The sequence below is a fragment of the Adiantum capillus-veneris genome, chromosome 30, assembly GCF_014529385.1.
Source record: "Adiantum capillus-veneris isolate H3 chromosome 30, ASM1452938v2, whole genome shotgun sequence".
NCBI lineage: Eukaryota > Viridiplantae > Streptophyta > Polypodiopsida > Polypodiales > Pteridaceae > Adiantum > Adiantum capillus-veneris.
Genome location: NC_140960.1, coordinates 65,034,501 through 65,049,528, shown reverse-complemented (window position 1 = coordinate 65,049,528; position 15,028 = coordinate 65,034,501). Strand labels below are relative to the sequence as shown.

The window sequence follows — 15,028 nt, the reverse complement described above, 5'->3', positions numbered from 1 at the left end:
TGCATCACAACATTGTGTGATTTGGACATGATATGTTGTCTGAGTTCTGGAGGCGATGAATCTATGTAGAATACAGTGTAGCTTTTTGTTATGATTGGAATCTGTAAGCAGTTCAATGCAGCTTCTGTGGCAGAAATTGGCTTAGTCAAAAGAGCAGCAGCTATCAGTTGCAGTTTAATCTTGTCGAGGCCTTCCAAACCCAATTTGGTGGCTGCTTCTGCAGATATGTTCAATGGTCCAATATCTTCAGTCTTCATTGTGTACTTGAGTAGATAATATGACAAAGATGAATTTGTGACACGTTGGATATTCATATGAGCGTCCCAAAGTAGAAGAACAGTTGAATGGTACGGAACCACATTCTGATCATTGTGAGTTGGTCGATAGTACATCCACTTCAAGGAATGGGAATCTAGAGATGGACAAGGATTTGGATGAATGTCGAATGGAAATCCGGACTTGCATTTGCCGTTGTGGCTGTGGACGTGACATGCATCGCAACATACATGCATTTGTTTCTTAAGGACGAGCTCACGAAGTGTGCTTGAATGTATTTCATCAGCTAGTGAAATAGGAATATGAGTAGAAATCTCTGTTGCTGTTTGCTCGATGTCGTTCTCATCCACCCATAGGATGACATGGGCATGAAGGGATCCTCTGTTTTGGATCTCGTACCGTACAAGGTGGTGATGAATTCGGCCCAAGATCTGGTGTCCTTGTAAGATATAGCGATTCATGAATTGTTTTAATCGATTGTGAAAGAGCAGTGCACATTCAACTGGACAATCTTTCCAAGAGAACTCAACGTTGAATGTCCGAGCTATCATCTCGATTGTACGGATCTCATTCCATTTTGTGGCGGTCACTTCGTCAGCTACGAAAGTAATGAATATGTTTGGCAAACCCCATGTATCAACCATGGTAATCAAATCCTTTAATGAACGTCTATGCCAGGATGGACTGCCAGCAATTGTCGCTGGGAGGTTGAAGCGAAATATGTTCCTTATGGATTCCTCGTCGTTTGCATTCTTATGTGCTCTTTTGTACTTGTCGATATCTCTCTGTAGAATGGTGGTTGTTGTACTGTTCGCGATTAAAATTGCCTGTTTCAGCTGGTACATTAGCAAGAGGTATGGCTTGTACAATGTATACAAAGAGAATAGGGTGTGAATTCTCATTCGAATGTAGTCACTGAATCGAATCTGTCCATTGTACTGGCCATGTCCATAAGGAAAGAAGAACGGAAAAAGAGCTGACTCTATTGTGATGTCTTTGAAATCTGATATCCGGCTTGGCAAGCCATTGTACACGAAGGAAGCAACACGATTGAGATGCATATCTCCGTTTACGGAGCTGTATGGAACCAAACTTATGCGTGTCGTCTTGATAGCTCAGCCAATGTTTCCAAAATCGAGAAGCTGTTTTCATTCTGGGCTTGCTCCATCAAGTCAAAGGGTTGTACCTCTGAATGACAACGTATTATTTCTCCTAGAACCTCTTCAGACAATATGCACAACCCTATTCTTTTGTGTGGTCGTTCGGCCATGCACTTATATCTCTGCAATATGGGATTGTTCTTGATATTGAAAGCCAGGACATTTGAAATGCTTGAGGTGGATAGCTCATGACTTGTAGAGTGTAGACTAGCAACACTCGACCAAGATATTAGTGGGTTATCTAGCAATGACCTCCGCTCTAGTGATCCTCGTGCTATTGCATGTGTAGTTTTTGTCACACTGATTGATACATCTATAATGCTAAGCAGTTGTGTGTGTATTTGTCGAGCAGAGAGAATACGCTCTATGTAGTCAGGTGCATGAATGGCAATATATTTTTGATGAGAATTAGTTGTTTTACAAGAAGTACACGTCGTCCATGAGTATTTGACTTCTGCATGTTCTAAAGCGCTCAACAATAATACTGAAGTGAGTGCAGCAGGACTGTCTATTTCATTTGTCTCACGGCCTCGTTTGTCGTTGTACGTGAGGTTTGTCACCGCGCAAGAAGGACATAGTTCTAGATTGTGAGCGAGGATGTCACATTGCATGATTCAATCTTTATATAATGGAGTAATTTCAAACCATGACCTAGCATATGGACGGTGAGCTGCTTTCAACTTGGCTGCAGTTCGTTTCCTGGCATCATGACGCTTGGACTGTAACCTTGTAGGCCTTGAGAACTTCATATTGATACCTACTATGGGAGAAATGAGAACAAATATAGTATGGCATCAATTGTTTAGGTGAAAAGTAAAGATGCAAAAAGTTGGATTTATGATTGCAATATACTACATGTGTTTACTGCTCAAAGAGTTATAATTAATAAATATAGATTTTGGTCGACATCGATTGTATACTTATGAAAGCAGTATGCAAGTAAAGAAAACTGAAGGAACCAAGCTACAAAATTCTAAAAGAAGCAAATCGACAAAGCATCAATGAATTGCAATTTAAAATGAAGTGCTTCACTGACCTGAAATGTGGTACAAATGTTTTCGGATTGTCCAAGCTACACGTACAGCGATATTTGGCTCGAGCTACAGAAAAGTAATGTGAATAGTTAAACATTTCATCTTGTAGTGAAGTGCCATAAATTGAAGATGTTAAGTAAACAGTGCACGTCATGCAGAGGTGCCATACAAAAGTATGGTGGAGAGCTAGCACTGTGGTCTCTCCAAAAGTTATAAGAAACGGAAGCCGTGCCCTACCCCGTAGCGTTTATGTGTTGCGCCAAGCAAACACATGCGCATGGGAAATTGGATGCAAATAACGGACCTTGTAGTGTGGTCGAGCTAGAGACGCGCTTGCAATCACAACGTCCAATGTTATGAATATATGCCCTCCCTGCCATTCACGAAACATACATTAAGACAAATACAGAAGATGTAGGATATTGATTAAGCTTAAAGAGAAGCAGATGTAACTTTATGTTCTATGTCCTTTGATCAATATTAGCTTCTGTGTGTGTGTGTGTGCGTGTGTGTGTGTGTGTGTTGTAAGATACTTCCGTAAGCAATTTTGTCTTTTTTGCCTCCATGTTGACTAGCCTGCATTATGTATCCTCCTTTCTAATTGTCCATGATAATGGGCGTCTTGAGTTCGGTGTCTCCATAGCAGAAGGAACCATATTCACTCTATTGCATGCACATCAAATTCACTACCATGCGCTATCCAGAAACTATAAGTGGAATTAAGGGCGAGAATCATGCAAGGGTGAACATACGAGGAGATGCATACTAAGCTTTACCATTCAACTTTGTTGCCAGAGCTGGTGCCCCCTCCCCGCCCGCCTTGGAACAATTTCTACTACCATGCCATTTTCAGTGTGAAGTGGGAAGATCGTGTTTTTGGTTGCTGCAGCCAATAGTGCAGGCAACCTGATTTGTTGAGGCAGTTCTGTGAGCTTTATCTCCACCTCCGTCTAAACTACTAAAGGAAAAAGCTTTCAAAGCACGAACTTGTATCGGCTGATCATGTGAACCCACCCTAAACAGGGGATGCCCATTGCCCATTAGTTGGCGGCCAATCTGGACAATTTGAATGTGTAAGGGTTGTCCTGATTTAATCACCACGTTATATAACTGTCGACCCATCATAATATAATGGATCTATTAGTCACTACTAATTATTAGCTGCCTCATCGTAAGAGATTGTCATCTGCAAGTGAGTGCTCGCGCTCTCTCATCTCAGCTTGCTCTACACAATCTTCGCAAAGAAGAGGAGAATCACGAAGTCGAGGAGCCCGAGGAGAGAGAGAGAGAGAGAGAGAGAGAGAGAGAGAGAGAGAGAGAGAGAGAGAGAGAGAGAGAGAGAGAGCGCTCTCTTGAGTGACAAGTGCTACGTTCAGTTCGACGTGGTGCCGAGGATGTACAAATTTCTCGTGGTGTAGCTGAAAAGTATGTCCAGCTCTCTCTATATTGCAACTCATTCACCACAAATCACAACAAGATTCTTCCACAATGATTGGTTGGCATAATCCTCTCTCTCTCTCTCTCTGTATCTCTCTCTCCCCCATGGAAAAGGTCTGTTCTAGTGATCAGTTGGCATAATCCCCTCTCTCTCTCTCTCTCTCTCTCCCCGCCATGGAAAAGGTTTGTTCTGGTGATCAGTTGGCATAATCCTCTCTCTCTCTCTCTCTCTCTCTCATGGCACAACTTTGGTTTAGTGCTACCGAAACAGAAGATAATGTTAATTGCGAACCTGCTGGGACTTTCGGAATTGCTGTGAACTTGATTGATTATGCTGTGGACGCGCACTGATGTTGCAACGTCCGCGATGTATGGCTGCGAAGTGACGTGTAGCGGGTTTATTTATGCCAAGCTTTTTACGTGAAGCTTTATTTTTACTGAAGCTTTCGTGGCCATGCGATTTCAGTTGTGGGCAACGGAGTGGATCATGCCAAGTGGCTAGCCGTGGGCTCAAAGATCCAGAAAAGGAGCTTTGGCTCACCAAGTAACTAGCGTATCTTTTTAGCCTACCCTAGCTATGGGCTCATCGCAAATAGCCTAAAGCCTTCAACTTTGTTGGAACGGAAGCGGCAAAAAGATAGTGGGCTTTGCAGACTTATACACAATCTTCTGAGTTAAACCTCTCGACGGCCTTCCGCTCCTTGGCGATCGCGGGTAGCACTACCTATCATACACGACCATTGCTCTTAATGCAAAACGACATGTGGGTTATGCGATACTAATGTCGTTTTTCTTGTTTGGCAGTGTCAGGAGCTACTTTGTGCAGAGATTTATACCAAGGCGAGACTTTACCTGCTTGTCTTTGATCGGGATCATCTGGTAATTTAGTCAATCAGAAGCGCTCCTTTCTCTTTATCTGTGGTCGAGAAGTTGGTAACATGTTCGTTGTTGTGATTGCGCACAGCTTCATATCTAGGTCTCAGTAACCTGCTACATTCTCTCAGGAAGGTTCTTGTGCGAAATTGGGTTCAACATACTCAGCTTTATGTGTACTGTGAACCTTCAAAAGGAAAGGTTTGTAAACTCATGTGATATGGTCTGCATCCATACACATGGATAACCTGGTAAGTAATTAATTTAGGTTTGGTGCTTATGTTTTGATGCTTAGCTCATCTAACTTTGTGGAGGGATTTTTGTGGTTCAAGGTATTTGTATTTGGATCCTTTACCGAAGACGAAGCTAGCCATTTTCAGTTCAGCTCAGAGTCTCCTACAAGCAAGGATCGACAGGGCGGGACTGTCTCGGGCAGTGAATCTTCGGAGTCGGAAAAAAAAATTTGGGATGGTCTCAATGGATCAAACAAAACTAAATCTGCAATTATTGGTACAAGGAATGGAGATTTGAAGCAGGGAAAAGGTGCTGATTTAGCCATACATCTCACCTCCTCAGAATCAAAAGAGGAAGAATTTACAGTGTCTCACAATGGTGGAACAACTATTTCTACTAATAAGCACCATTTAGGAAATGGTAATTTGAGCAATAAAGAAGTTATGAAAACTGAGGCATTGGATAGGGTAGATGGAAACAGAGACACATCTACTGTGGATCATGACCTCAAGCATGAGGAGTTGCATGTAGACTCCACTGCTATTACACCCTGTGCAGGAACACCATGTGGCACGGTGGACTTCAACAATGAGAGTGTGGTATCTCCAGCTAAAGTTATCAGCAAGACTTGGGCAGCTCTGCTTGACGATGAAGCCATTGGAAGTCCTCAAGTGCAGGACTCAAAAGGGGATGAAAGCATCAACCTTAAAGATAATGGACCTATGCAATTAACAGAGTTGAGTGGAGATTTGTGGCTACAAAGCTTGAAGGGAGCTGAGGTGGATGGGAACAGGCTGCAGCCACGGGGTCTTGTTAATAATGGAAATCTCTGCTTTTTGAATGCAACTTTACAAGCACTACTATCTTGTTCTCCTTTTGTTCACCTGCTCCGCACTCTACAGGCTCGAGGTGTTCCTGCGGTATGCAGCTCTTCTGATCACTTAAGCGGATGTTTTTGCAATTGTGTCGTTGCTTTCTTTTAGCACTCTTATAAAAGTGGCTATGGATTTGATATAGACAATCCTGTAACAAATATCCTGTATGTAAAGAAAAAGAACTATGTGCATGAATGTGGTCTGTATTTATGTATGTGTCGTGTTCGTGCGTATGCGTGTGCGAGAGAGAGAGAGAGAGAGAGAGAGAGAGAGAGAGAGAGAGAGAGAGAGAGAGTGGATCGATTTTCCACACTGATGAACCACTTTAAGCAACCACCGTACTTTTAACTACGATGGTCGCTCAAGATTTATGGGATCGCATGTGCTCTACTTGGCTGCCTTCACCTCCCCTCTTATGTCACTTGTGCTACCTACGATGGTTTCTTTTCTCTCGTTTTGTTTGCTGTTCTTACGCAGGGGATGGTGATATCATGATTTTAGGAGATTTCAACGCTAGGACAGGGTAGTGACAGTCAGTCTTCTATGACAGCTTGATACCACTGACATGGGTCTGGCTAGAGTCACATAGGATAGAGAGCAACGGAGTAATGCAGATTTCTTAGTGAGATGGGTAGTGCACATGGTTTAGCCATCTTGAATGGTATCAAGAGATTCCTTGAGTAAAGCGGTTTCACTTGTTTTCCCCATCGTCATGGAGCTAGTACATTGGATTATGTCATGACTACACCTAGTTTCATTCCATGTATTTATGATTTTCTGGTGGGCCCTAGGCCAATTGGGGTGATAACTGGATCATGCTGTCCTGACTTTTACGCTTATGTTCTCTTGCGATATAGTTGCGCTGTTGGCAGGCACGCAGGCCCACTCTATACAGTTATGAGGGGGAGAGACTTTGTCTATATTGATGAGATATACATGCGTCTTTGCATGGAGGAACCAGGGCGCCTCTTCATGAGCTTACATAGGTTCTGATAGAGACACTACATGATGCAGCAACACATGCCTTCCCACATAGCCACCCTTTAGAGACATCTTTTTGGGAAGATGCCCCAAAACAGTTGGTATGATGAGGAGTGCACAGAGACGAGAATTAGACTACAGAGGGAGGTGCTCATGGCGTCATTACTCACAGATAGCCACGGATTACCTTACGGCACCTTGTACAATGAAAAAAAAAAGCTTATCTAGCTTAACTAGAGAGAGATTTATATCAGTTATTCTTGAGCCAGGACGCAGGTGAGGCTTGGAGATTGTTTCGTGAGCACAAAGTGAGTGCTTCTTCTCTCTACTCGGCTCTCGATCAACATTCATTTATCACTTATTCTTGAGCTAGGACGCAGGTGAGGCTTGGAGATTGTCTCGTGAGCACTTCCTATCACATCTACAGACACATGGAGTGAGTGCTTCTTCTCTCTACTTGGCGCTCGATCAACATTCATTGCGAGATCCACTAGAGGCATTGTTACAGGCTTGGACACTCCAAGTGAGAAATCAATAGCAATACGATCAGAAACTGCAAAATCATTGAACTTGTCGAGAGAGACGGTAGGACGGAGTTCCGCACCTAGATGCATTGGCGTCCCTTTCGGTATTTCTTTATTAAAATTGCTCACGACAAAGTACAACTCCCGAGGGTCCTCTGCTCTCAAACTATGCGTCCAAAATGCTCTGCAGAATGAGGCCCTAGGGGCTCTTATAGACAGTACAAGGGATGCCCAAAAAGCAATCAGTTCAAAAGCAGAGCCCAAAAAGCAATTAGTTTAGAAGCACTTTCTCCAAAAATGTCTGCTACCAAAAGCTCACATAAAACTGCCATGACATCAGTCCAACGCAAATCGCGAAATCCATACAGCCTGCCACATGGCACAGGTAGGGTTTTATGGATAACAGCCGCAAAGGTCAAGCTTTTGATATTTTGGGGTCGGTGCTCCTTTAGTTCTCTAAGTTGGTAGGCCCATGGCCCATCTTCTTGCTTCAATTTCTCTTTTCCACTCGGCCATTTCTCTTCGAGTTGGACATGCCATGTCATCACTTTGTGGCATTCCCCCCTCTTGAAAGAATTGTAATCGCCCTCGATTATGCTTGTAATAACAGCCAAAGGATAGAAATTTTCTTCAGTAGGCATTGACTCTATGTACCCATGCAGCAAACTCCACAAATCCAATACTTCTACAAAGACACTGATCAAGCACATTTCTGTCGAGGGTCTCAGAGACAAATCTTGATCATTGTAACCATTTAGCAATCACATCCAAACTGCATTGATCTTTCAGAGATGTCTTGATCTATGTCACAAGGTGATGATATGCCGTGCTCAATTGGAAGAGAAATGGCCGAGTGGACGAGAGATTGAACCAACCAACTCAAAGAACTTATAAGCATCGGCCGTGGGGCCTAAAACCCTAAAAACCCAAAGCTTGAACTTTGAAGGAGTTTTTCATAAATCATGCTAATGACGTGGCAATTGTATGGACGCTTGAGATTTACGTTGATGATGTGGCATGTCGTACGGATTTTCGCAAAATGCGTTGGCAGCTTTAGCACTAGCTTTTAGGAGCAGGTTCTTTGGGGAGAATTGCTTTTGGACATCCCTTTGAAGTTTAAAAGAGGCCTTTGGGGCCTCACTTTGCAGAGCATCTGGACGTAGAGTTTGAGAGCAGAGGACCCTCGGGAGTTGTACTTTGCTGTGAGCAATAATAAAGAAAGGACGTCAGTCTTTGGGGCTAGTGCTTTTGGGTGCGGAATTCCGCCGTGCCGTATTTGTGACAGTGTACATGGAGTATTGGATGTCTTCAACAAAAAGGTCACCCTGCAGCACAGGGGCAAAACTCACATTTTGGATGTAAAGCTTAAAGGAGAGTATGTCCCAGCTTCGGCTATCACTACTGTAAATAAAAATTATATGTGTGCGTACTTGATTTTTGTGTCTGATGTTTCAGATAATTGTCGGTCAAAATTTATCTGTGTTAAGCATTTTTGCGAGAGTTTAGTGATTGTTTTGTTGATTCATTACCATTGCAGATGTTGCCAGAGAGGCCCTAGGATAGATTTGGCGCCAGGTTCTAGTCCACAAAGATACTTCCCTAGCTATTGGCTGTGATTCATGCGCTTTTAAGATGAAACCCTACGTGCTACGTGCTGATTTTGTGGTCCAAAAAGACCATCAGACCTTGTGATACTTCTTTGACACAGTTAAAGTTTTCTGAAAAGCATATGCGATGGGCAAACATTTTCTCTATGGTCCACTTTCAGATTGTACATATGGAAGGCATGTAGAATGTTGTGGCTGTATTGTCAATTGTCACGATACACATCCAATCCTATGTGTTCGTGGACAAGCTACAGCATGACAAGGGTTCAGTTCAATCAAGTCAGTCCAGAATAAGAAGTGATCTGGCACTTTTGTAAGTATGTTCGCAAACCGTGCATGTCCAGACACTTGGATTAGATGCATATCCTCTGGTTGCACACAACATGATTATCAGATTAACCATCAGAATCCATCAGGAGCATTTTCCAATGCACAGAACCTATTTTCCCTATTTTTGACAATTTTTACTTTTTTATTAAGTGACTTTTGTTGGAAACTGGGTAGGGCAAATTAGCAGGTCTAGTAGATAAGAAAACCTAGCGCTAGCACTTTCTGGGAGAAGAGGCAGCAGGAACTTCGGTTCCACAGGCACCTTCTCAGCAGGACCCCCAAGACCTAGCGTTTTCAACCATCTGCAAAGCTAGCGTTTTTTGGACAAGACCAGCAGCGTGGCGTTTTTGCATTGCAGCTCAGCTAGCAGCAGCAGAGGACAGATCAGCACTAGCATTAGTGGTTTGCACCAGCAGATTCACAACGTTTTGCAGCAGGACCCATTTTCAGCCCTAGCGTTTTTGGATCAGCATACCATCCTAGCGTTTTGGATATCCTTCGGGACGGAACAATTAGAAGCATCAACGTTTTCAGTTTTCAGCACTTAGGCACAACAGAACGACCCCCGGACGTTGTAGATCTCACCTTCCCGTAGGAGATCCTCGCCGCACGGTCAGATCCAACACAGTTTCCAGATTCAGCCCGGAAAACGCAGATTTCAGCATCTGCGTTTCAGCGCATCGTCGTCATCGACATCGTCACCGACATAGAGTCAGAATTCAGCAAATAGAGATTTGCAGATTTCAGCCATTAACATATTCAGATTTTAGTTCGCCTCGTCGTCGTCGACATTGTCGGCAAGTCCAAAGCATTGTAGAGATTTGTGCAATTAATAGTAGACCGCTCTCGCCATAGAGAGTCGGGCCTTCGGAGGAGGGTTTGACAGCATTCTGCTGTCGTATTCTTCTCTCTCTATCTCTCAGACTCCACCTTCATTCACATTGTTCATCACTTTGTTTGTGTCCATTGCACTCTCTCACTAAAGGAACGGAATGCTCTCCCTTCCGTAAGTAAAAGGAACCCTTGAGCACAGTGTGGAGCACTCATCTTGAGCAAAGTTCAACATTCACTTCCGCTCCACCTTACATCAAGAAAGCCACAAATTTCAGTTGTCAATTCCTTATCATCATGAGCTTGATGACATGAATGAACTGTCACAAAGTGATGACGTGGCTACCAACAGCAGAAACCCTAATTTTTGCCAAAAACCCTAATTTCTTGCAAACCCTAATTTCTGCCAGAAATCCTAATTTTCAGAAACCCTAATTTCTGGAAACCCTAACCATAACTGCTGGTTGAAACCCAAAAGTAGCTGAAAACCCTAATCAGGCGGGAAATTGCCACGTGGCAGCAATGTACGGAATTTCCAGAATTGGGAAAAAAAAGCAACAGCGACGCAGTCATTGCTTTTCTCTACGCTTGGAGAGAGAGAGAGAGAGAGAGAGAGAGAGAGAGAGAGAGAGAGAGAGTGCTTTATTTTTGGCTCTCTTGAGAGAGAGAGAGATTGCTTTTGAACTGGAAGCTTTTTGGGGTTCTGCTTTTGGGCATCCCTTGTAATCTTTATATACGTGGTGAGGGCCTCACTTCTCAGAGCATCTGGACGCAGAGTCTGAGAGTGAAACCCTAACGGCTCTTTATACTCTGACATTGATTTAATACATGAAGAAATACCGAAAGGGGCGCCAGTCTAGGCACGGAAGTCCGCCGAGCCAGTGCAAATCCATTGTGATCTGTGAATGGTTTTGAAGTGGTTATTTGGTGTTGTCGCGATTGATTCTTGACTTGGAGTGTCTAAGTCTGTCATAGTGGCGGCCGATTTCTCTTCTACGAGAAATCCGATCTTTATTTTTTTTTCCGCGGCACCTATGGCTTCACGCAAGGATCAATCGACTCCCTCTGCATCTGGAGATACGAGCAGGGATCACAACGAAGATTCCGGCAGAGTATGGCCTGCCTCCGCCTACTCAGGCGGAGCAAAGAGAGATGAAGCGTCGTTAATTGATCGGCGATGCAACAAAGATGATGCTCAGTTTTGCGAAGGATCCGAAATTGGCAAAATATATGAGCGAGACTTCTTTTCAAGAAGTGCATGCGGAGTGGGTAGAAAACCACTACACCACCCTTGAAATCCGCTCTCAAGAAACCTTTTGATCACAAACAGTATTCAGAGAAGGAATTACAAGAGGTAGTGGATGCACGGATTGCTCAGCTTTTTGACGCGCAAAAGATAGCCAAAAAGCACGGCAAAAAGCAAAAGAAAAGCACTGACTTCTCGGGTTATTTGGGTCGTTAGTCAACATTTGACAAAGCAAAGAAATAGAAGAAGCGTGTTCACTTTGAAGGAGTACCTAGTTCTTCTTCTTCTTTATCTTCTTCTTCTTCTGACAGTTCTTCTAGCTCTTTAGATTCGAGCGAAGAAGACAGAAAAGGTAAAAAGCGAAGCAAGAAACAAAGCTTCGGAAAGGGCAAGAAAAAGGCAAAGAAGGCTAAATCTCGCCCAGAGACTGACAGTTCTATTGAGGACTCGTCTACAGACAGCTCAGATTCCGATGACGGAAACTTTTATGCGAACAAGAAGAATTTTTATAAAGCCAATCAGTATGACTTTCTCGAAGATAAAAGCAAGAAAGTCCGAGAGTTTAAGGAAGGTGGCCACTCGATCAACTTTTTCAGGATACTCAGATGCTTCGAAGGCTTTGTCTTTTATATAGCAGTTTGACATCACTTTCGCGGGAGGACGCTACTCAGAGCACTCCAAGATTCGGAGAGCTGCCTCTTACTTTAAGGAGAATGCTCGCACTTGGTGGCCCGTGCTTCTTTTAAACAAGACTGCGCCAGTTAAATGGTTGAAATGTAAGAAGCTTTTTATTTCTTCTTGGTTGACGCAAGAGTATGAACGAGATATACGAGCTGTTTGGAACCATCTTCGGATGACCAAGAAAGATACAATCAATGCTTAATGTGAGATTCTAGAGCTCTTTTCTACCCGCCTCTTCATTCAAGAAGATCTCGTTTAGAGAACAGATTGAGCGGTTTACCTTGGGTCTACCTACAGAGATCTGAGATCACTGGAGCAGAAGTCAACTTCTATTCAGGAGTTGATGAGTCATGCGAAGCGGGGCTTTGCCATTCACTCTGGCAGTCTGACCTACCCCACAGATGAGGCCACGACACAACGATCTGAACAGACTTTTGGGAATGAAAGTAGAAAGAAAAAGAGCAACCTAGAGAAAAAGGATGCACGACCCAAGTTTACTCCTCAGGGGCGAGCTCGATTCATCAAGGAGGGGAAGTGCTTTGGATGCGGGGAACATGGACACATCTCCGTGAAGTGCCCTAAAAAGGCACAGAAAGAACAGAATGATAAGGACGACGATAGGCCTGAGAGTTCGAGAGCAACTGAGGAACGTGGACGAAAAGGCAAGATGAAAATAGGACTGGTTCCAGATTGTGTGGGTATCGATCCCGACCCTATGGACGAGAGTATAGAACTTTGCCGAGCTTGGGGCAAAGTGAAAGATCAAGAGGCCCTGATCTTCTTTGATGGAGGAGCCAAGGTCAACTTCATTTCACCGGAATTGGCGGCGCGGCTCGAGGTCACTCCCGATCGGATGGGACCACTTGCGGAGGCAGTTCTAGTGGCACTCGGCAGGGATGTAGCCATTACACCTGTCATTGGCAAACTTCGGTTGCACTGTCAGGGGTATTTGGGGCATGAGGACTTCTTCATAATGCCTTTGGAGGGTTGTGATGTTCTCTTAGGGATTCCCTGGTACCACAAGAACAACGCCGTGGTCGATTATCGAGCGAGAAAAGCGACTTTGACTTCAGAAAAGGGCAGAACAATTGTACTTGATATTAAACTAAAAGGGCGAGTCTGTCTCTATTGTATCGGCTTCGGCTATTTCAAAATTAATAAAATCTAGTCTGTTTGTTTACTCGATCTTTATGAAAGAATTGAGCGATAAGGATAGGACAAATATGTCTAAACTTGATAAAGAACGCCAAGATTTTCTCCACTCTCACGCCGATTGCTTCTCAGAGGGCCTACCAGGCGAGTTACCACCTACTCGTCCTGAAGATCATACCATTGATCTGATACCTGGAAGCACATCACCGAACCGGCCACCTTACCGTGTGAGCCGAGCACAGAATGAAGAGACTATGAACCAAGTGAAAGACCTCTTGGAAAAGGGTCTTGTCCAGCCTACCGTATCGCTCTCCAGTGTTGTTGGTTTTGAAGAAAGACGGATCTTGGAGAATGTGCATTGATTATAGAGCTCTCAACAAAATCACCATCAAGAACAGATTTCCGATTCCTAGGATCGATGATATACTCGATAGGTTACAGGGATCCTCGTGCTTTAGCAGGATTGACTTGAAGAGTAGATATCATCACACCCGAATCGCACCGGGAGACGTCTACAAGACAGCCTTTCGGACTACTTTTGGGTTATTTGAGTTTTTGATGATGCCTTTTGGCTTGGCCAATGCTCCTGTGACATTTAACCGGATGATGGACATGATTTTTCGAGAGTACAGGTTATTTGTTGGCACTTACTTGGACGACATCATTGTTTTCTCCAAGAGTGAGGCAGAACACAGAGATCATCTGCTTCAGGTCTTTCAGGCATTACGAGATCACAAGTTAGTGATTAATGCAAAGAAAAGTGAATTTTTCCTACCAGAGATACACTTTTTGGGACACATTGTCTCAGCAGTAGGAGTGCAAATGGATTCGGCCAAGATAGAGACCATACGTGATTGGCCCGATTTGAAGAATGTCCATGAAGTTAGAAGCTTCTTGGGATTGTGTTCGTACTACAGGCGGTTCATACGAAAGTTTGCAGAGGTTGCTTCCCCTTTGCATATCTTGACACAGAAAGGAGTCCCTTTCTCGTGGGGATCCACAGAGGTGACTGCCTTTCAGACACTGAAAGAGAAATTGACTACGGGACCAGTTTAAACTTTGCGGGACTTGCAGAAGTCATTTGAAGTATATTGTGATGCTTGTGGTCGTAGTCTGGGTGCGGTCTTAATGCAAGAAGGCCATGTCATTGCTTACGAGAGACGATTGTTCTCTAGGCCGGAGATGACAACACAGATTTATGAGAAAGAGCTTTTGGCGGTTATCCATGCTCTTACTCAGTGGCGGCATTACCTACTCGGAGCAGATTTTATTGTCTTTACAGACCATCAGAGTTTGCGCTACTTCTTGTCACAGAAGCAGCTTTCGGAAAAGCAGATGCGGTGGGCGAACATCTTGTCACAGTTTCACTTCCAAATTGTCCATGTGCAGGGACAGAAGAATGTGGTGGCAGATGCTTTGTCTCGGAAGCCGTTGGTTCTCGCTATTTCCGCGATACATCATAGGAGCTTCGAGGATATGGTCGATCAATATGCCACAGATACAGATTTTGCAGATACTTTCACACGGATATGGGATGGGGAGACAGTAGCAAGATACTCCATTCGGGAAGGCTACTTGATGAGAAAAACCATGTTGTGCGTTACACAGCCGTTGAGAGAAAAGGTTATGACTGAATGCCCCCGTCCACCTTTTACGGGTCACCGCGGCATTGCTACCGCCATTAAGGGGGTAGAGATATACTTCTTTTGGCCAAGACTCAAAAAGGATGTGGAAGAGTTTGTGCGCAGTTGCTTAGTATGTCAGAAGGTCAAGTTTGACAGGCATAA

The 15,028-nt window shown here is 43.9% G+C and overlaps 1 protein-coding gene across 3 annotated transcripts in view; it reads left to right on the top strand.

Annotated features, from left to right (window-relative positions):
• The first annotated feature begins 4,477 nt into the window (after window positions 1-4,477).
• The window catches only part of UBP24 (ubiquitin-specific protease 24), a 40,511-nt gene continuing 29,960 nt past the window's right edge, over window positions 4,478-15,028 (top strand). For all 3 annotated transcript variants that reach the window (XM_086506616.1, XM_086506615.1, XM_086506617.1), the window contains exons 1-4: window positions 4,478-4,621; window positions 4,712-4,786; window positions 4,872-5,031; window positions 5,113-5,934. In XM_086506616.1, coding sequence (XP_086362742.1) covers window positions 5,020-5,031; window positions 5,113-5,934 — 834 coding nt within the window. In that variant the 5' untranslated portion in view covers window positions 4,478-4,621; window positions 4,712-4,786; window positions 4,872-5,019. The remainder of the gene's footprint in view (window positions 4,622-4,711; window positions 4,787-4,871; window positions 5,032-5,112; window positions 5,935-15,028) is intronic.